The 23,933-nt window shown below is 45.2% G+C and overlaps 1 protein-coding gene across 3 annotated transcripts in view; it reads left to right on the top strand.

The window, feature by feature from the left end:
- Positions 1-23,933, top strand: part of LOC144722564 (complement factor B-like) — a 76,480-nt gene that overhangs the window by 39,856 nt on the left and 12,691 nt on the right. For 2 of the 3 annotated variants that reach the window (XM_078600735.1, XM_078600734.1), the window contains 3 exons: positions 1,867-1,994; positions 3,367-3,481; positions 17,485-17,653. In XM_078600735.1, coding sequence (XP_078456861.1) covers positions 1,867-1,994; positions 3,367-3,481; positions 17,485-17,653 — 412 coding nt within the window. Of the gene's footprint in view, positions 1-1,866; positions 1,995-3,366; positions 3,482-11,410; positions 12,591-17,484; positions 17,654-23,933 lie in introns of those variants that run through there. The other variant, XM_078600736.1, reaches the window with a different exon arrangement.

The raw sequence follows: 23,933 nt of genomic DNA, 5'->3' as shown, positions 1-23,933 counted from the left end.
ACAACAGGTCAGCCAGAGTATCATGCCCCAGAGTAACCCTGGCTGGCTGACGCTCGCTCTCGCTCCCTCACTGGGAGCCGGCACCGCACACTGCTCACGGTGCCTTCGCGCTAACCCGTGCTCACCAAACTACCGCTAGTGTTAGTACTGCAGCCCGCAACCCGGGCTGCTCGCAATAACATTACCGGCCGTGACTTCACAAATCCCGGCACCACACAGTGACAAGTATAGTCACTACACCTGTATATAGCTAGTTCAATTTTAATGTGCAATTTTATTGAGGGACTGTGTGTTGTCTTGCTGTGGTCTGGGACTGTTTTGTTGTTTTACTGCCTTGCTCAAGCTTGCATTTATTGATGGGAAATCGGCAGGAATTGATGTACTTTTGTAATTTGTACTATATATTTTTTTAAATTAGCGACTTGCTTAACTTTCCTATACTTTGCATTCCTCTAGGTTTTGTATTGTAACTTTCTAACCCACCCCTACTGGATATCTGTGAAAACAATCTTCATAGCTCATCTTATTATTCCAGTATAAATAAAGATTCCGATTACTGGGTGCCATTCTATTAGGGCTGGTGTGGCTGCCTGATCAAGGACAATGGCCTTCCAGCAAGATGGGAATCGCTCTTTGGTTCTTTCGGTTAAGTCACGTCTAAAAATAAAATAATAAATTAAAATAATAGCGACGTTTCGATTGCAACACAAGCAATCATCATCAGGCATAAAAGAAATAGCAATAAAAATCTAACTAGAAAACTATAGACAGACATACAAGCAGACAGACATCACAAGGACACACAGAGAGAGGACACATATCGGCACAGAGAGAGGGGTCGTTTCTGTGACGGTCCCTTAAATATAGAGAGGGGGGGCGGGGACGGAGAGAGGGAGGGGGCAGAGAAAATTAGCATATCAATGAGTGGACGGCAACGTGTTGCTGCTGCGCAAGTAAGATGACGACCTGGCACGGCACACAAGCTTGAAAATTAGGAGAAAGGCACACTAAAATTAAATAACCTCGCAAAATATCGAAATGTGATGTAATGCAACACAGAGAGTCGGTCAACACACAATTAACGCATAGCCTGGTTGATTACGTATTTCAAAGATTGCTAAGTTAGAATTTAAGTGTGAAAATTCCAAAAGAGAGGACACAGGCAGAGAGAACAAATAGCCAGAGAGAGAAAAAAGATAAGCTTAAAACTTCCCCGTAGAAGTGGTTCAATCTTAATTTTGGAGCTTTCGTGCCTGATGATGATTGCTTGTGTTGCAATCGAAACGTCGCTATTATTTTAATTTATTATTTTATTTTTAGACGTGACTTAACCGAAAGAACCAAAGAATAATTCCTGCAGTCACGAAAGCTCCAAAATTAAGATGGGAATCGCTGTCTGGGGGCCCTGACCACAGGACAGTGTCATTTCCTGTGGTAGTTTCACCAGCACCGAGTCACTGTGCCTCCTAGGGTCCCAAGATGATAATTTCTGCCCTCTAAAGTTTTTTCAGAGGAGGAATATTGCACCAATTTGGAAAAACGTTCTCATGTTCTATGTACCAACCCGCAATGGTTTGCACAGCCTCAGGCTTCTTGTCTTGTTCACCATAATACGATCCACAGCTGGCTGGAAAATATCCAGTGGCGAAATGTGAAGGCACACGTCGTGGTGAGACTCGTGACTCCTAAATACTCTGCACTGATGAAATGCAGAGCTATGCCTTGAAATTTGTTACAATGGTGTAACAAATCAGTGTGTACATTACATTGGCATGAACTCAAATAAGTGCTCATTCCATTTAGACTCAAATGTAACCATGCAGTGTCTTTAAAGTGCAACGTGTTAATATACTTCTTTTTTTACAGATAAAACATTATACTACAAATGTGGTATTGCAACATATCATGAACTCTTCAGGTTATCTCGGATCTTTAATGGAAAAGCCACAAATATTACAGAATGGCCCTGGCATGTCCGAATACAAATAGGAGAGGTAAGTTGACAGTGCAAAGACCTTCATTGAAACGAAGTAAAATAATGGTGAAATATAACAGAATTATTATATGGATATCACCACTTCATATAATGCATTAACTAGATTGGTGATAGATAGTACATTCAAACTGGAGGAAATGTCAGAAAGCAAACAGAACAAGTTGTCTGAAACCACAAAAGATTTATGGAGGAAAAAGAGAGCTAGAAAAAGAGACTGGCTAAATAAATTTGTAGATTGATTAGGAGAGGAATAAAAATACATCTGAAAGTACAACAAAACAAATATTATTGACTGATAAAAAGGCGTTACCCTTTCTCACGAAAAGTGTTAGGAAGTTAAAACACCAACAGACGCCAATAATGTCCGCATTAACCACATACTTGTGGGAAAAAGCAGAAGATACCTCTGGTTGAGCAGTTATAGCTATTAATTAAATGGTATTTGCATTGTCTTTGTACTGCTCACCTTTTGGCGGTCTTTGATGTAGGACTTGTGATACATTGCAATAGAAGAGACTATTTCTGGTGCAAGCCAATCAGTTTCAAGGACAGTGCATATATGATCAAGGCAGATTGTTTTTTTAACCACAAGCATATGGTAAAGTATGCAAACAATGCCTTGTATTATTGTCTATTTGGTGTTTGAACATCCTAACACCTGTATGTATTTATTCTAGAAAAGGTCAACCTTTTTTTCATGCAATATCTTGATACTGGCAAAATGGTCCCACACCTACAACAACGATTGATGATGTCATAGCAAGCAATGAGAGCAGCAACAAAGAGGTTTATTATTAGCAATTGCAAATGGCTGCCATTCGAAAGAAAAATGGAATAACTCAGAGATATAATATTAAACTTAGGGCAGGGATTTGATGCATATCTCTAGCAGAATAATGCACATAGCCCAGGAAATAGACCCTATCTGCCAGGTGGAGCTTCCAGGTATAACGCTTGAAGCCAACTCTGCCCTTCGCCACACAGAAGATGGGCAAGCTTTTAGACCAGATGGTATAAATGTGGATGTCATCAAAGAAGCGAGACTAACTGATGGGACTAATACTTATAATCTGTTACATTCTATGTAAGCATTCAACTCGTCTGAACTAATTCGGTTTCAAAGAGAATGGTGCTATGGGTGTGTGTGTGTTTTTTTTTAAATATCATTTCCACAATTATTCTACAAGTCCAAAAGCTTTCCCTTTTCCATACCACAAATGGTGATGTGTCTCACTTGAGGTGATATCTTGAACATAATTTACTGAAAAAAAATAATACCGAACAAGATGATTAACTTATTTTAATACTATGGTGCTTCTAAACTTGTCACCACTCTCATTTATATTCTTAATATATGTATACTTTTTTAGCATCATTCCTGTGGAGGAACCATCATTTCACCTCATTGGATAATGACAGCAGCACACTGTTTTTCAATGATTCCTCCTGATGGGGATATCTCTCGACGAGTGAGCGTCTTCATAGGTAATGTGAATATTTCATTTTGAATGCACTTATATCTTGACAGTTCATTTTTATAAGCTGCTCAGAGATTCTGTATTATTTAATGTGAGGTGAAGGTGTTGTTTAACATGTAGACTTTCGAGACCAATATTCATAATAAAGGTTTTTGTGTTGGATTGCGTAAATATAAATGTGTCGTTTCCCAACCACAACCGACAGCCAATTAGTAAGGTTTGTCATGTCAAAAAACGTGCCAATTAGCGATTACTTCAACGCATAGTTATTATGGCGAGTAAATCCACAAAATGTACAATTGAGACCGACGTTTCACTGGTGATTACAACCAGCTTTATTAGGCAATTTACCAGAATTGTGAAGATGTCTTCCTGCTTCCAGTCTTAAAAGAGCAAGATGATGCCATCACTGTGATCCTATCAGGTGTGAAGATCGGAGTGGGGTTGACTGTAATCATATAAATTATAATGGATATGTTAATGTGAAATATGCAGTACATATTGCCAGATGGGTTAATCACAGTTGTTGAATATATTATGCATTGAATAGGCATGTAATTGAAAGGTGTATTACTTAATAATACACTTCCAAGCAGCATTAAGCCTATAGCTGTCAAAACGGATAAAAATATTTACTTAAAGCTTTCGTGACTGCAGGAATTCATATTCTTTGGGTCTTTCGGTAAAGTCACGTAGATATGTTATAAGAAAATAACAAAAAACTACGACGTTTCGATCGCAACACAAGCGGTCTTCATCAGGAAAAGATGACTGCTTGTGTTGCGATCGAAACGTAGTTTTTTTTGTTATTTTCTTTGAACCTATCTACGTGAGTTTACCGAAAGACCCAAAGAATACGGATGAAAAATAATGTTTTATTTCTCTCAATTTCAATAGATTATTGGCCAGTAATAATTAGTTTTGCACAACATATCAACGTTATCAAAATACATTGATGATGATTGCTTGTGTTGCAATCGAAAAGTCGTGAGGATTTTATTGATTTATTTTTATTATTTTATTATTTCCCTTCTACGTGACTTTACCGAAAGAACCAAGAATATGAATACATTGAATGTCTTTGTTGGCAAGCATGTTCTGCAACTGCCAAAAGTTGTGTTATGAGTATTTAATATTTAGTTGGTGTTCTTTTAGCCTTATGCTAAAAATTTGTCGCGTCTGACCAACATCATGGGTCACAGGATAAACTAATCCGGTACACACCTTCTGTTGATAGATTCCATCATATTTTTTTAGTACCAGATACCAGTTTTTGTATTTTATGTATCATGCCGAATCTCGGATTTCGATTTTCCAAAACTCTAGCGAGTTAATTAGTTACTCTTCCAATCTACAGTATTTTTTATCGTTTTAATTACATGCTACATTTCAACATTTGTGCTATGTCGACTAAATGTAAGGACAACTTGGTTTCCAAATTCAACCGCCTCTCAAACAAGAAACCGGACCCACACATTGAAAAGCTAGATGTTAACAAAGTCGTAATTAATCGCAGTAACAGTCCTATTTCTGAAGGTTTGAAATCCGTTTAAGCTAAAGGACTAAACTTTGCAGTCACACCTAGACACATACCAGTTAATGATATAATTGCTCGAGTAGATGTAGCTCTCAAGGGCTTGAGTCACATCGCTGCAGACGTAGCAAGATCGGAAATCTCTGTAACCCTCAAAAACGCTAAGATGCCAGCTAGCAACATCAGCAAAGATGAGCGTTTTGAATTAGCTCAATTAAAAAAGAGGGATGACATTGTCATCCTCTCAGCCGACAAAGGCAATGCCACTGTCATCATGGACAAAATAGAATACAACAACAAAATTCAAGAACTACTCAACGATGGCAGCTATACAAAAATAAAAAGAGACCCCACCAACAGCCTCGTCTCCAAAACCAACAACATCATTTCTGCTTCAACCGCATTAATTGATCAGACCAAACAGTTCTCGTTGAAACCTTCTGCAGCCAGGCCACCAAGATTGTACGGCTTGCCAAAGATACATAAAGAAGATACACCTCTTCGTCCCATTGTCTCTACTATCAACTCCCCCACTTACAAACTGGCTCGTTTTTTGTCCGAAATCCTACGGCCTTTCACTGGAAAAACCACCTCTGCAGTACTAAACTCTACTGACCTGGTATCAACAATCAAGGGGATTGCCCTGTCCCCAGACGACCTGCTTGTCAGTTTTGATGTGGTTTCCTTGTTCACCAAGGTGCCTGTGCCTGACACCATCGCAATCATTGAAGACTTGGTTCATCAAGGACTGAATGCTGGGGTACCCCCCCTGGTGAGACACTGCTTAACCAATACATACTTCACCTGGAATGGAACCTTCTACAAGCAAATTGAGGGCACCCCAATGGGCTCCCCCTTATCTCCGGTTGTAGCCAACATCTTCATGGAGAAATTTGAGACGGACGCCATCCAGACTGCCACTCTACGCCCGACCTTATGGAAGAGGTACGTAGACGACACTTTTGTCATCTGGCCACATGGCCGGCCTGCTCTAGACCAATTTCTCGACCACATCAATTCCATACACCCAGCCATCAGATTCACCATGGAAGTCGAAAATGATGGCAAGCTATCCCTTTTTGGATGTCCTAATCAAAAGGAGACCTGATGGTTCAATGAGCCACTCTGTCTACAGGAAAGCCACCCACACGGATGCTTATCTAAAACCGGATTCCCACCACCATCCATCCCAGAATTCCCTCATCAAGACTCTATATCATAGAGCCCAATGCATCTCCGACCATGAACACATTTCCAGTGAACTCAAACACGTACGCCAAGCTCTTAAGGCTAATGGTTACTCCGACTACACAATCCGCAAAGCCATCACTCCAACCATCAAGAAGGATCCTGTTGAGGAGCCTTTCAAGACCATCACCTTACCCTACATTGCTGGGGTCACAAAAAAGATCTCCAAAATCCTGATTAAACACAAGATCCAGGTCCGATTCAACACAGTACATAAAATCCGTGATCTGGTACCGTCTGTAAAAGATGTGGTTCCAGACATACAGTACCCTGGTGTCTACAAACTAAGTTGCCTCTGTGGTAGCAGTTACATTGGGGAAACCAAACGACATGTCTCGGACCGCATCCGTGAACATAAAGCTGACCTGAAACACGGTAGGACAAACACCTCAGCCGTGGAAGATCACTGTTACAACTCAGTGGGCTCACATGACATTGACTTCTCCAAGACAGAGGTTCTCTGCAAGCCATCTGGCTATCATGAGAGATTCGTTCATGAGGCGATCCACATTTACAAACACAGAGACAATTTTAACCGAGAAGATGGATTCTGGCTTAGCAATCACTGGAAGGACGTAATAAACCATTTTGATACACATTAGGGTGGGTAGAATAATACATAGTGTTATATTAAAAATGTATAAGGTATAGGGTGGTTTATAGCAATACAGTATGTAATTTAATGTTGGTTTTGCCTATGGAAGTATATAGTACGGTATAGACGCGTGTGATGTAAGAGAATAAAGTTTAGATGGAAGCATATTATATAATTTTTTACAACGTAGAATTTTTTTTATGTATTACTTACTGTTAGTAACTCAGCTTATTGTAGAGTATAGTAAGTTTACTGATGATGCTATGTAGTTTATACTTTAGTTTGTTATGCAGTTTATACTGTAGTTTTTTACGTGGTTGTTTAGTAACTACAGCTACATACTATTAACATTCCTTTCCTTTGTTAATGCTCCCCCCCTCCCCCCCCCTTTGATGCTGCTAATCCTGCATAATGCACGGGCATAGTATTGATTTGGAACCCCCCCCCCTTCCACCTCCTACGCATTTTCCATATGCTGAATTCCTCTTGATATGCAAATTATTTTGTTTAGGCGCTCTTCTTCCCACCTCCCCCCCTCTAACCCAGCTTAAATATACGCTCCAAGCTTGGGGTGTTTCATTCTTCGCCTGAGGACGGCTGCTTGCGTTGTGGCCGAAACGTCGTGAGAATTGTTTTATTATGTTTTATTTTTATTATTTTATTACTTCCCTTCTACGTGACTTTACCGAAAGAACCAAGAAGATGAATCCCTGCAGTCACGAAAGCTTTAAATCGAAATTTAACCGCCTCTACGGGGAGGGTTTCCACATAACTTTGAGATCCTTCAACAAGCTCCGGGACAAGAAGGCTCAGCTAATCGAGTCTCTCACCTTTCTGAAGAGATGCCGCGACTCTAAGGTAATACCGAACGCATTTACACTAACATCTGCTGCTGTAACTTCTTCTAATGCGAAACGAATTCTGTCTAGAACTAGCTTAGCTCTTATCTCAGAGAAAATCAGACTTACGCGCACCGAACTAGATCAGTTAGACAAGACACTCTACAAATCACACTTATCTTTGAGTGCAACAATGTCCACATCGGATTGGGAACATGTGGAAAAAATGACTGCCTCTTCAGCTGCCGCTATGTCGACTAAATGTAAGGACAACTTGGTTTCCAAATTCAACCGCCTCTCAAACAAGAAACCGGACCCACACATTGAAAAGCTAGATGTTAACAAAGTCGTAATTAATCGCAGTAACAGTCCTATTTCTGAAGGTTTGAAATCCGTTTTAGCTAAAGGACTAAACTTTGCAGTCACACCTAGACACATACCAGTTAATGATATAATTGCTCGAGTAGATGTAGCTCTCAAGGGCTTGAGTCACATCGCTGCAGACGTAGCAAGATCGGAAATCTCTGTAACCCTCAAAAACGCTAAGATGCCAGCTAGCAACATCAGCAAAGATGAGCGTTTTGAATTAGCTCAATTAAAAAAAGAGGGATGACATTGTCATCCTCTCAGCCGACAAAGGCAATGCCACTGTCATCATGGACAAAATAGAATACAACAACAAAATTCAAGAACTACTCAACGATGGCAGCTATACAAAAATAAAAAGAGACCCCACCAACAGCCTCGTCTCCAAAACCAACAACATCATTTCTGCTTCAACCGCATTAATTGATCAGACCAAACAGTTCTCGTTGAAACCTTCTGCAGCCAGGCCACCAAGATTGTACGGCTTGCCAAAGATACATAAAGAAGATACACCTCTTCGTCCCATTGTCTCTACTATCAACTCCCCCACTTACAAACTGGCTCGTTTTTTGTCCGAAATCCTACGGCCTTTCACTGGAAAAACCACCTCTGCAGTACTAAACTCTACTGACCTGGTATCAACAATCAAGGGGATTGCCCTGTCCCCAGACGACCTGCTTGTCAGTTTTGATGTGGTTTCCTTGTTCACCAAGGTGCCTGTGCCTGACACCATCGCAATCATTGAAGACTTGGTTCATCAAGGACTGAATGCTGGGGTACCCCCCCTGGTGAGACACTGCTTAACCAATACATACTTCACCTGGAATGGAACCTTCTACAAGCAAATTGAGGGCACCCCAATGGGCTCCCCCTTATCTCCGGTTGTAGCCAACATCTTCATGGAGAAATTTGAGACGGACGCCATCCAGACTGCCATTCTACGCCCGACCTTATGGAAGAGGTACGTAGACGACACTTTTGTCATCTGGCCACATGGCCGGCCTGCTCTAGACCAATTTCTCGACCACATCAATTCCATACACCCAGCCATCAGATTCACCATGGAAGTCGAAAATGATGGCAAGCTACCCTTTTTGGATGTCCTAATCAAAAGGAGACCTGATGGTTCAATGAGCCACTCTGTCTACAGGAAAGCCACCCACACGGATGCTTATCTAAAACCGGATTCCCACCACCATCCATCCCAGAAGAATTCCCTCATCAAGACTCTATATCATAGAGCCCAATGCATCTCCGACCATGAACACATTTCCAGTGAACTCAAACACGTACGCCAAGCTCTTAAGGCTAATGGTTACTCCGACTACACAATCCGCAAAGCCATCACTCCAACCATCAAGAAGGATCCTGTTGAGGAGCCTTTCAAGACCATCACCTTACCCTACATTGCTGGGGTCACAAAAAAGATCTCCAAAATCCTGATTAAACACAAGATCCAGGTCCGATTCAACACAGTACATAAAATCCGTTATCTGGTACCGTCTGTAAAAGATGTGCTTCCAGACATACAGTACCCTGGTGTCTACAAACTAAGTTGCCTCTGTGGTAGCAGTTACATTGGGGAAACCAAACGACATGTCTCGGACCGCATCCGTGAACATAAAGCTGACCTGAAACACGGTAGGACAAACACCTCAGCCGTGGCAGATCACTGTTACAACTCAGTGGGCTCAAATGACATTGACTTCTCCAAGACAGAGGTTCTCTGCAAGCCATCTGGCTATCATGAGAGATTCGTTCATGAGGCGATCCACATTTACAAACACAGAGACAATTTTAACCGAGAAGATGGATTCTGGCTTAGCAATCACTGGAAGGACGTAATAAACCATTTTGATACACATTAGGGTGGGTAGAATAATACATAGTGTTATATTAAAAATGTATAAGGTATAGGGTGGTTTATAGCAATACAGTATGTAATTTAATGTTGGTTTTGCCTATGGAAGTATATAGTACGGTATAGACGCGTGTGATGTAAGAGAATAAAGTTTAGATGGAAGCATATTATATAATTTTTTACAACGTAGAATTTTTTTTATGTATTACTTACTGTTAGTAACTCAGCTTATTGTAGAGTATAGTAAGTTTACTGATGATGCTATGTAGTTTATACTTTAGTTTGTTATGCAGTTTATACTGTAGTTTTTTACGTGGTTGTTTAGTAACTACAGCTACATACTATTAACATTCCTTTCCTTTGTTAATGCTCCCCCCCCTCCCCCCCCCCCCTTTGATGCTGCTAATCCTGCATAATGCACGGGCATAGTATTGATTTGGAACCCCCCCCCCGCCCACCTCCTACGCATTTTCCATATGCTGAATTCCTCTTGATATGTAAATTATTTTGTTTAGGCGCTCTTCTTCCCACCTCCCCCCCTCTAACCCAGCTTAAATATACGCTCCAAGCTTGGGGTGTTTCATTCTTCGCCTGAGGACGGCTGCTTGCGTTGTGGCCGAAACGTCGTGAGAATTGTTTTATTATGTTTTATTTTTATTATTTTATTACTTCCCTTCTACGTGACTTTACCGAAAGAACCAAGAAGATGAATCCCTGCAGTCACGAAAGCTTTAAATCGAAATCATGCTCTGATCTTTACCCATCTGGACTACCGTAATTTTCTTCTCCTTGGTCTTCCTGCGTACGCTATCACTCCCCTCCAAAAATGCTTACACACAGGTTATTTTCAATCTCCCATTTTATTTTCACACTTTGCCTCTCATCCTTCCATTCCACTGGCTTCCTGTTTACTACACCGCTGTCATTTCAAATAACTGATGCTTGTCTTTAAATATGTCCATTGCCTTGACCTACCTCATTTTGCCTCTCATTTCCTTCCATGTCCCCTCTCATCCTCTTCATTCCCAATCTTCTCTATCTCTCTCTCTGTCCCTCCTCCCCGTGCCCGATCTCGTTTTTTATCCTCGCTCCTTGCACCGCTACACTGGAATAAACTTTCTCTGTATATTAAGCAGTCCCCTCCTTAACCTCCTTTCATTCCTATCTGAAAGCTCACCTCTTCTCCATTGCCCATTTCCTTCCTCTTCCCTCCTCTCACCCTCCCACTCCATCCCGTCTCTCACCTGCTCTTTCTTGACCCTATGTGCCCTCTGTTATGGCCAATCATTCCCCGATCATTGCACGTGCCTGCCATCTAAATCACTCTATTTTTGTTACCACTTTTAATCTAAGTAAACCACCATGAAATAAGGTGCTCTATAAAATAAGATAATATGAACTAAGGTTGAATCATCCAACATTGAATATATTGGTTACCAAGGACCACCTATTCCCATGCTATTACTCTGTAGCTTCTGTTCCCTTGTCCACAGCCCTCACATGCAGAGAAAGGGCCTGCATTCTTGGAGTCTCAGAGTCACTTCATCTGCTGGTACACTCCATGAAGGAATTCGAAGTTGAGTCATCATATCACCTCTGTAGCCATGAGTCTTCCTGTGGACCCACATGCCTCAGAGCCCTCTGTCCAAGGCCACATGATTGAATCGGAGGTTGCCCATGTCAGCCCCGTGTGTTTGGCTGTCACTGGAAACCAAATCACCACTCCACCACTAATGCAATGATTTCACGTTCACAACACTCATTACCACCAGCACCCCCATCATCATCACCACGGCCACTTTCATCACACCTACGATCATATCTACTTAACCATCACTGATTACAACCACCACCGTCACCTTAGAAACCACTGCTACAAGAACACCTATCATTAGCAGCACCATCAAACACCTCCACGAGCAGCACCGCTTATAATAGGTGTTGAAGGAGTTTGTGGCCTGATGTCGAATTCTGATATAACAGAGATTATGCTTTTGGGACCTCAAAATAAATTAAATAACACGGAAGGGTGGCGTAGTGGTAACACACCTCATAGCAAAAAATGCTTGGGAAACGATTCCTGACTCGGGCGCCTTTCTGCGTAGAGTTTTTATGTTCTCCCCCTGTTCTGTATGGGTTTGTTCCAACAGCAAAAAAAACCAATGCAACTAAATATCCCAATGCCTGTAAATTGCACTACTCAAATAGCATGACAGCAACATTGACCCCGAGTGTAAAAACTTGGTGGGACCTTCTTGAAAAGGAGTATGGAGCCTCAGTGAGGCTTTCCTGGGTAAATAAACACTAAAAATATCCCTGTGATTTCTCCTGTAACTGGAAGGCTGAGATGAGAAGTACAGGTGCTATTATCAAGTAACATTTTCCTTTAAGCAACATATCAGGAATGTCACTCAGATATCTGAGGACATTTGCCCTGAGACTGTGGCATGATAGCATTAGTCATTACACTTTAACACGAGATCATGTCCCTGTTCTGTCGCATGAACGTGTAGTGACATCGGGGATATCACTGTATGGTGCCGGCCTGGAAGGGACTTGCCGTTTGATGTTCCTACATCGTGGACAGCACCGTGTGTAATACCAGCCCTAGCGGGGCTTGGCGAGCACTGGGATAGTGTGGGCACCACGCACAGTGTATGGTGGGGGCTGCCCCGAGGGGGAGGGGGTGAGTGTCAGCCCAGGGGCAGGGTTGCCCCGTAGACACGTGATCCGGAATGTCCATACAGGGGGCCCCAGGTGGGGGGACTGGTGGGTGATCACGTGTCCGGAGAGAGCTCTTGAGAAGGATCGAGAGGGAATGAGAATGTTCAGGAATACGGCCAGGGCCGAGGGCGGAGCGGCCCTGACTGGAGAGTTCAAGTTCAAGTTAATTTATTAGGTATACCCCTGTGAGCCATTCGGCTCTTGAATCGGGTGCAACTGCAACAAACAAAAAACATGAACAAAAAAACATCTTAAAGTGAATATGTGACTGAGTGCAAACAGAAAATCCAAGAAAAGACAGCAAAACATTGCAGAAAAAACACCGTACACCAACGCTGTTTGCAAAAATCTCAGTGAGATGCAAGTCAAACAACCAACAACAACCACAAGACAACTTAGATTAAGGCCATCAGTCTAACTCTGTACTACAACAAACAAACATGGCTAAACCAATACACTTTTCGAAATCACCAAAATAAAGCCATGAAAGTAATGAAACAGTGATCATAGGAACTGTGACGGAATTTTCACAATAAATGGCATAAACAACCAAAACCCTGCAGCCATAGCTGGCTGCATGAGTCACTCCACAACAGCAGGAGCATTAATCGGAGTATTATAATTTTTCAATGCACCTTTAAGATCAGCACACTAAATCAAAACACAGGTCATACTTTGTAGCAATCATCCAGAGCGAAACATTTTATTTTAGGCCACAGAGGGATAGAAGGGGGTCCCCTGAGAGGGACCTGGGTCGCTGCATTCTACAGGGTGGAAGCCCAACATCTACAAGCAGGAAGCTCTACATCTCAAGCTGAAGCTCTCTGTCCCAGGCAACCATGTGGTCGGAATACCCGAGTGAGGGATCTACCCTTCGTAGCAGTAATTCACTGTTGTCTGGTAAAGGGGCAGTTACCCCTTTGTGTTACGGTGTTACAAATAAAAGTGTTTCCTCTAAAAGGAACAACGTCCGCGACTCAGTTGGACACATTACAACTGATGTCGGAAGTGGCCAACACGCTAGTTACTCAACTAAGCTGTAGACTATGTGTACATGTCGCGGACCAAGTACCTGGACGTCAGTCGATGAGGACGAGGACTTCGTGCAGCTTGCAGGAGGATGCGGGCAAGACGCTATCAGCAGAGCCGGGTGCCGTCTGGGCGCTCGATGCTTCGCCGTCGGCGGTGGTGACCCTCCAGGAGGCGCACGAGTGTCTCGCGGAACTCCTCAACACGGCGACTTCGCTCTTGGCGGAGTTGAGCCTTGCAGTCTCGCCGGGGACGGAAGGAGCATCAAGACCGCTCGTGAATGGCGACTCTGCCGCTATTTCACGACAGGCGGGTAATTCGGTGGCGCAACCCGCGCGATCGGCCGCCATTTTACCCTTGTAGCATTTCTTGCCATCCCGCCGCTGGAAAGATCCACCCTTACGCAGGCCTTCGATCAACTGGCATCCATCTACGGGCCTCCGGCAGACGCGCGCCACAAAGTCGCCAAGTGCGTCCGAGCCTAGCAATTTTTGCATTGGGACGGGGCGCTGGCGACTTGTGCTGTGTCCCGCACGAAGCCGGGGCCACCGCATACTGTGAGGCCCCTTATGGAAGGCACGTCGACTCGGAAAGGTGGCGAGCAGGGTGATGGTGGGACGTGGCGGACGGACAAGCGGGGGCGGTCGAGGTCGTCTTCTCGTTCCAGAGGCGGCCGTGTTACCTGCTACCAGTGCGGCCTGTTGGGCGATGTGGTTTTGGGCTGCCGCGTCCCACGTCGGCGCCTTCCGGCATCACCACCATCCTGCTCTCCTCCACGATCTGAGGTGAGTCGTGACGCACTCCACACTCGACCCCGGGCCTCACTTCACTCATCTAGGCAATTTGGTTCGCGGCCCGATCGTGCGTCAGTAGGGGAAAGTCCTACGTGTAATCGCGAGGTGCGTCAGCTCCGACCGGGTCAGTGGTCGGAGCTGGCCCATCGAGTTGTGGCTGCCACCGAGGGTTCGTCTACGGTGCTTGGGTTGGGTCTATCGAGGATGTAGAGATAAGGATGCTGATCGACACGGGTGCATCGGCAACTATCATTACAGTCCAGATTTTTTACATTCTGCCCCCTAAGTGTCGGATTCTCGATCTTGTCGATGCACTGTGTGTCGCTGCTGACGGCGGCTCGTTGGGTATCATCGTTCTGATCATGGACGGGGTACGCATTGCCGATGTTAGCTTGTCGGGACACATTTTTGTTTCCACATCCCTGACTGTTCAATGTTTACTTGGAACTGATTTCCTTGGCAGGATGCCATTGGAAATCTTCATTGACCGCGGCTGTTTGGAATTGCCATCCGGATGCCGTGTGGCATTTTTGCCTTCCCCTACCCAGTTGTGTGCGGCTAACGCTACGTTGCGTATGTCTGCGCGCCGAACGGGGGAGATCCCGCCCGGCACACGAACGTCTGTTACCCTCCGTTTGAGGGAGCCGTTCGGTTTGGGCACTGCGAGGTACCGAGGTATAGCTCGGACATTGGTGTCCGACGACCAGGAACCCAGGTTAAAAATGCTGGGTTGGACACCACGGTCATTCAGGAAAGTACGGGGTTGGCTCATGCGGCTCCGGCACTTCCGGTAGGGGGCGTTGTCGGGAATGCGAGTGCGGAGCCTTGCACGCGACAATCCCGGGATGTGGTTAGTTGCTATGCTGTCCGCCCCTCTCGCCTTGAACTGGTCATCTTGCCGCGCAAATTCATCTCATCTCCATATCGCTGGGGCTGAGTGTCGAGTGTGTCCGCGACCCGCGGCGAGTGGCCACTGTGGTTGCTCTCGGGCGGAGCGATTCTGTCCCGTCCCCAGCCGCGGTACACCTGGCGTCCCCTGAAAGGTTGCGCATGCCAGTTTCGCGGGCTTCGAGGGGGGTGGACCCTCCGGCCTGGCCGGCTGCTCTTCGTGACGAGCCGGGTCTAGCGAAACATTGACACATTCCCTGCGAGTCCCCCAGTGGTGCGTGCCTGCCTCCCCTGTGGGGGGGGGGGGGGGCCGTGGCACTCTGGTTGACCTTGTAGACACGTGATCCGGAATGTGTCCGGAGATAACTCTTGAGAAGGATCGAGAGGGAACAAGAATATTCAGGAAGGCGGGCAGGGCCGAGGACGGAGCGGCCCCGACCGGAGAGGGATATAAGGTGGGTACCTGAGAGGGACTGGGGTCGCTGCATTCTACAGGCTGGAAGCTCAACATCTACAAGTGGGAAGCCCTACATCTCAAGCTGAAACTCTCCATCCCACGAGGCAGCCACGTGGTCGGAAGACCCGAGTGAGGGATCGACCCTTCATAGCAGTAACTTGCTGTCGTCTGGTAAAGGGGCAGTTACCCCTTTGTGTTACGGTGTTACGGTGTTACAAATAAAAGTGTTGCCTCTAAAAGGAACAACGTCTGCGACTCAGTTGGACCCACTACAAAAGCATTAACATCTACAGTGTGGTATAAGGGCATTCATACCCACATCGTGTTATAGCAAAATTGGCCCCTCCACTGGAATGAGAGCATTAGTCCCTACACTTTAGCATTAGCTGCCACGATCTGTAAGGAAGCCTCCCTTTCGGGTTATTTTAAAAGTAATATTGAAAACATTTTTAAATATCGTACAGTGTTCACTTTTATTACAAGTATATTTTCTGATGTATTTCCCATTCTCAATATTTTTATGCTGACTGATTGCTATTATTCTTTCTCATGTAATTCTTTAGAATCGTTTTTGTTAATACATTTTTATGCTCAGCGCTTTGACTTGATCCTTTTGTCAAAGGCACTGTACACAATAGAAACTCATAAATGTCATGACATTAAATAAAGTCAACCGAATAAAAAAAAAGATATTGATAGATTTTTACAAAATTAGTTGCTTCTTTTCAATTATCCCTCTATCGATGTGAAAAACTCTTAATATGTATTATCTCTTTGGATTAATCTTCTTTAAACTAGACAAGAGCATCTTTAGATTTATGTCATGGAATGTATGTATTTTAACCCTTTGCCATTGCGATGATGTACATGTACACTGATGATGTACATGTACATCATCAATTTTCTTCCGATTCGGTTCCATACGTGTACGTCATTGGAACGTGTACATCATCACTCCGGAAACTGGAAGAAAAACTGTTAAAATTACTTTATAAATACCGAGGCTCCCACAAGGCCATGTGGGAGGGCGTGTGGCACAGTTTGGCGCCAGCTATTATAGAGTACCGTTGTGTTGCTACAGTTCTCTGGGTTCAGCACAGCGTCTTTAAAAACGGCGCTATACCTTTAAATAAAATGAACGGTAACCACTTGCACGTTCTGAGATTCAGTGGTGAACGCGACCCACCCAGACGTTTGGAACAGAATAGGGTTAATGAGGTAATATAGCGCATTAAATATCGCTCCATCTTGTGTCTGACATGCTTTATTTAACCATTTGAGAGAAACTTGAGATTCAATATATATTCAAATGTCCTCTAATTAGTCAGATTCCATTGAAAGTAATATTTTTATACAGGCGCCCTTTGTGTAATGAAGAAAGCTAATTGACATTCACATTCTATGTTCTATGGCTTTTATGCAACACTGCAAATTTTACTCAGTCGCATGATCTATTTATATTGAAAACCTTTATGCCTCATGAGTTTATCAGACCTACTGTTTAATGTTGATGTACATTTTCAGTTTCTTATTATTTATCCTATAAATGTGTTTGGCAAAGTTTTATAAGGATGTTACAGGTTGTGTCCATGTTTAGAAAATACAATTGGTGTTTGAATGGTATTGAGTAATGCATATATTATTATTGTGAATACATCTTACTCATTTGTTTTAGGTTCACATTTACCATCTGGTGGAGAACACAGAAGTGTGAAGCGAGTGTTGATACATGACAAATATAATGAACGGGCTATGCAACGAGAATTGCCAGGATCTGAGTTTTATGATTATGATATAGCCATCTTGGAACTTCATCATCATTTGACATTTGGAGATACAAAACAGTGAGTAAAACAATAACATGTCATTGGCGTAAAGACACATTAAATAAATAAATAAGGCCACAATAAAGACTCACTGAGACAAAGCGGACGCTACATCTGACCCCATTCTGAGAAAAACAAAGATGCTCTGAGGTTTTGATGGACTTCCCACCATAATTTACCAGAATTCACGTTAAAACTCACAAAATGAATGTGTTGGACTGGGTCAGCATATCCACTCTATACTCTCTTAATGTCATGCCCTCAATAGTGATGCTTTTCTGCTATTGGCGGGATGGATGTTGTTTAAATAATTAGTTTCTACCCTAATGCCACCAAATCTCCACCAAGTGGTGCACGATCTGGGCATTTTTATATCATGTGAGGGAATGCAAGGGTGTGCGGGACTCTGTGTCACAGTCAACAACCAGAAGCAAAGACAACAGAAAAGTAAAGAAGCAAACGAAACTCAAAAGGCAAATGATCTGACTCAAACTCGACACCTCACTCTATCTCTGTGCGTGTATGTGCATATGTTTGGGTGTGTGTATGTGTGCAGTAGTGTAGCCGTGAGGGCACTGCGCTACGAACCCGGTAACCCGAGTTCAACTAACAGCTAAACACCAGCCTTCGTAGGTGCTCGCCAACAGCACTTGCCCCAACAATCTGTTAAGGCTATATGGGGGATTTTTTTGTCTTTGTTTGCATGTGTGCATGCTACTAAGAGTTGGGGCCTTACCATCAGTCCTACAAAAAACAAAGTACCTGCATGAGTATTTTATGTCATCGAATGCTCCCCTCCCTCCCCTCCCCATGAGCAATGGGGCAGTTGTGGAGAGAGTGGAGAAGTGTGCTTATGACCAGCCCCGGTTTGGCAGCCGAAGTCTTACTCCGAATCAGCCGAGTGGCATATTTTCATCAGCTGCGTAATGTTGCGTGTGAGCTACCTGGTCTATCACTCTAGACGAAGCTGCAGGTCTTCTCGGCCACTGTTATGCCCTCCCTTCTCTGTGCCTATAGAACGTGCATCCCTCTGAAGGGAAATCTGCACCAGTTTGAAACATTCAGGCGAGACTGCCCACAATCCATCCTGGATTTAGCCAGACTGGATTGTGTAAGGAGCTCACAGATTCTGTAGACGGATTTTCATCAGCGTGTTCTTCTGGAAAACGAGCCAGCGTTGGATGGATCATGTAGCATGCCCAACCTTCGCATGCCGAATCAGCATCTGTTTGGCCAGATGGATGGGGCTGAATGGATGCTGCATGGGCTAGAGAAGAAATGCACTGATGTGCTACGGAAGGATATGGAGGTAATTTAATTGCTGATGACTGGTACCAATGGTGTCGAGATTGGACTCTGTGGAGAGAGTTGTGAAGGACGCTACTGGGCAGTTTGAAGGCAGTCACCCTCCAGCAACAAGGGGGAGCGGAGGAGCAATGCTCAGAACAACGAGCAGAGCACTGGGCGATTAAAACAAAGCAAGTTTGCACAGTGGGGAGCACAGTAAGTGCACATGCCAGTCATCTCGGTCAGTCAACCAATGGCACCTAGGTCTGTTCCGTGACCTGCCGGCTAGCCTTTAACACTCATAAGTGCACCTAGCACTGCACATATGCCATGGTGACGTTAGCACCACTTAATGGCAAATGTATATGCCTATGTGTGTGGGGAATGGTAGCATATGTTTAGCTCACTGCACTATTTACCCTGTAACCAATTTCATTCCTCGTCATGGCCAACATCAGTGACACATATCTGAAACGGTCCTGTGCTTCCTTTATGTCGACCCAGGCCTAAATGAGTACCGGTTCAATGTTTAAAGATCACCATCCCCCAGTCCAAGTTATGGAACCAGGGCAATGAGTTTGCGTTTAGTGGACAGCTAACAAGGTGAAGTATGGTGGTGTCTCACCTCTGGGCCGCTATGGTCGCTGTGCAGGCCTGTTAGGAACCCTGATGACACCTAGCTGACAGGGCTCTGGCACAAGTCCGACAACGGCAGAATATGTGGAAGTGGATACCTGTATCCTCAATGGCTGTGGACATTGGGCAATAGTGGTGTCTCTAGCATCTCAGGCGGAATAAACTTCTCTTTGGGTCAACAAATGGTTATCTTTTACTGCGCTCTGAATGGTGCAGAGTATTTTTGGTAACCCAAACATGCAAAATTACGAGCAGGCAATTCTAGGATGACTTGCATAGCTGAAAGCCCCCGCTGCAGAAGGTTATGCCATGATGGAGTTGCCAACAAGGACACCAAAGAATGTCAAGCCAGACCTGCTCACCATGTATGTTGAACTTTGCACTGTACGTAGCCAGCCATGGTAATTGGAGGTGCGGAGAAAGGACAACAAACTAAACACAAAAAGCAGTTCTAAAGAGAAGAGTTTTCAATCATGATTTAAAAGTGCATAGCTCCAGTGGATGCCTAATATTGGAAGCAGCAGCATTCCTGATGGCAGCAGAACTGCATCTGAAAAAACACAATTCAGTGGCTATCTTTGTTCAGTGGCCAGCCAAAAGCCCCTGCGAGGATAACCAGTGTACATGATGGTTTATGCTCCTGAGATCAGCAAGGTATTGTGTTTTTTTTGTGGCAAGCACTTTGTATGGAATAAGTACGACCTCAATGTAATTGTTTGGCAACCGAAAGCCAATGCAGTTCGGCGAGCACTGGACGGACATGGTCGGATCTTGCAGTACCTGTCAGGACACATGCCAGGACACATGCCAGATAATGTTATACATGCTGCAGCTTGGTAATATTATTTTCCAAGACGTCCATAGAGTAGTGAGTTGCAATAATTGAGCATTGTCGATACTACACTACATGCAACCGTATTGGCTATGGCACGACTTAATAGTGGTCGAATGTGCTGTCGAGGACTGATATGAAAATTGCAGGATCTGACTATATTTTGCACTTGGTGATCAAACAACATATTCTGGTCAGGTATGGTGTCAAGGTTATTTATATGAGTAGAAAACTGAATCCTGGAGTCTGTTACTGCCAAACCTGATCCTCCCACAAGTGTTTTTGCCTGAGCCTGAGGGTCAGGCAGGATTTCATTTCGTGAAAACCACATGTGCACCGCTCGTGTGCAATCTTTAAGGTTACCAAGGATCTCTATATATAACTTTGATTTCACTGCGGTGTACAATTATGTATCATCAGCATATTGATGGAACTTGATGTCATATGATGAGATGACTTCGGCGATCGGAGAGATATATGTTGAAAGTAGGAAGGACCCAAGGATGGACCCCAATGCCTTGCCAACTAGGCACAGGAAAGGCGATGACTTCGTCACCCAGCTTGATGAACTTTGATCGACCATGTAGGTATGACTCAATCTACCCTAGTGCCATGCCCAATACACCGAACCATGGCCTTAGCCACCCGATGAGTATCTCATGGTTGACGGTGTAGAAAACAGCTGAGAGATGGAGACCAACCAACACTGGGGTGCACCAGTCATCCATGATCTTGTAGATGTCATCAGTGAGTTTTAGTACAGCGGCCTCAGTGCTGTGGAACTCCCGGTACACCAACTACAAAGGGTTGAATCTGCCTTACGCAGTTATGTGGGGAATTAACCGCTTATGCCACAGGTGCTCTATGACCTTTGAAATTGTACTCAGGTTTAAGATTGGACAATAGTGTTTAGGGTCACGATGGCTCAAGCCAACTTTTTTCAGGAGTTGTGTTACCTGCACCATTTTAAACCAGTCTGAGAAACAGCCCTCGTCGATCAAAAGATTTGCCATGTGGAGAATCACCAGTGTAAACACGCCCGAGTATGATTTGAAAATCTACATGTGGATGTAGTCAAATGGCAATCTCTTATTTTGCAGCCATGCGATGAAGATCTACATCTCTGCCACCGATGTTGGTGCCAGGGTCTTTAGTTTTGCATTGGTTCCAGGTTGATCAAACTCAGATGCAGACCGGGATAATAAGTTGCCTTCAAGTTAGAAACTGCCTTCAAGTTAGAAACTGCCATGCTGATCATCACTATTTTATTGGTGAAGAACGTTGCAAGTGCTGTGCAACGACCTTGTGAACTAGGTGATGGCTGGTTGGAGTGCAGCAGACCCTTCACAACGTACCAGAGAGCATGGAGGTGCAGAGCATAGAACAATGTATAATGAGTCCAACTGAGTCGCAGACGTTATCTTGGGAGCAACACTATTTATTACGTAACTTTAACACAACATCACAGAATCTACACTCGGGCCTCAAATGCCCATCTAACCACGCTACAGCAGAACTAGACACGGTTCACTATCCCGGCCTGGACCACAAGCTGGTTCCCGGACCGTGTGGCTAGAGGCTTCTGCCCGACGTGGATCTTCTTCACACCAACACACGAAGAACCCCGAGCTCCTCACAGGCCCCCATTATATCCCCCTGGGCTGGGGCTGGCTCCACCCTTCGCCCTGCCCACCTTCCAGATCTCTCGAGCTCTTTCTCGAAGACTCCTGAGAGCTCTTTTAGATCACGTGACCGCCCAGCGGCCCCGTCCACCAGTGGCCCCCCTCCAATATCATCCAGTCACGTGTCAGCAGGTCAACTAGCGTATCATGCCCCAACGTAACCCTGGCTGGCTGACGCTCCCTCTCGCTCCCTCACCGGGAGCCCGCAACGCACACCGTACGTGGTGCCTCCGCGCTGACCAGCGCTCACCCAAGCCCCGCTAGGGCTGGTATGACGCCCAGTAAGCGGGCTATACATAATGTCATCACATTATCCACCATGGCTTCGTAAGCCCGGCACCACACAGTGACAATCACAGTCACTACATCACCCCCCCCCCCTCCGTAGTTTCCAGCCGTCCCGGCTGCCAACTCCCCCCCCAAGTAAGCAACCGACATATAATCATACAGAACATAACCACAAGTGCGCTCAAACAAACATAACAACGTAATAAATTACACGCGGGAAAAAAAAACGAACCAATAATCGTGCCATACGAGATCCCCACAATCAACATCTCCCACCCACAACGTGTAACAATGCCCGTGAGCTCGGTGGCGAGCAGAATCAGCCAAATACCCGCCACGACGCACGCGTGCGCAACAGCCCATGACGGTGTGGGAGTGTGCAATGCGCGGGGATCACGCGAATCGAGTCTTTGAACGAGTCCGTGACGCCGGTCCTCCAGACAGGTTGGGGGCGAGTGTCCTGGGAGGGCCGGGAGGAACAAGAAATCGACCCGACGAAGCCTGATACTCACGAAGAGCAGTAGGCCAGGTCATCGGGTCCTCGGCGCTCCGAGCACGTGAGGCTGACACGAGCGGCCGCGTGCGAGGCATCAGTCGCGAGGTGCCTAGGGGCAGAACTGAAACACTCTCCTGAGGACCTACGACGGCAGACGCACGCCCCAGGTCGTCGGGCACACCCGACACTCGGCCCCTTCGATATGGAGATGAGACAAACTCACACGATGTGATAAACGGCTTAGGGCAAGAGGGGTGCATATACCAGCTCCGCTTACCAAACCGAACCTGGACACACTGCGGCCGCACAACCTGAACCACATCAACCAGCCCTCTCCAAGGTCGCAGCAATTTAGGAGATGTGCCCACTGGCACCTGTCCTCCGGCGAACAATCGCACAGGGAGACACGGGCACCTTTGAGCCGCTCGTTGGCCAGCTGCCTGGCCCGAGAGTTAATACTGGCAGCTTCCCGCGCTTCGTAAAGTTTTCCGATTGTCAACCGAATCGAGTCAAAAATTTTGGACACATTCGAGGCAGGTGTGGCCTGTAATTGGGGCGGGCGCGGCCTGTAATTGGGCATCGATGGGAGGATCATACTCTCTCCCATACATCAAAAAAAAGGAAGAGTAGCCGGTGGACGTGTGAGGGGTCATCCTATAAGCAGCAAGAACCGCAAAAATATGCAAATCCCAATTGACCTGTGACTCGCTGACCAAGTGACTCAACATGGAGGTCAGAGTCCGGTGTAGGCGTTTGACCATGCCATCCGTTTGCGGGTGGTACAGCGACGTGCGTACCTTTTTTGTCCCCAGCAGATCGCAAACCTCACGCAGCAGCTTGGAGGAAATTTTTTTGCCCTGATCGTCAAGAGGCGCTCAGGGGCACCCTTATCCAGAACATAGACATTAAGGAACGCCTCGGTGATGGCCACAGCCGATTGATTAGGGAGCGGCCAAGCCATAGGCCAGCGTGAGAAATACTCAAAGCCCACAAGTAAGTATTTGTTTCCAAGCGCGGAAGCGGGAAATGGCCCGAGAATATCGAGGGCAACAATTTAATTTACCCGTGACACCTGGA

Source organism: Lampetra planeri, chromosome 15 (genome assembly GCF_965212315.1).
Source record: "Lampetra planeri chromosome 15, kcLamPlan1.2.h2, whole genome shotgun sequence".
Classification (NCBI taxonomy): domain Eukaryota; kingdom Metazoa; phylum Chordata; class Hyperoartia; order Petromyzontiformes; family Petromyzontidae; genus Lampetra; species Lampetra planeri.
Note: the sequence above shows the minus strand (reverse complement) of the source record. Positions and strands in the feature narration are given on the sequence as shown.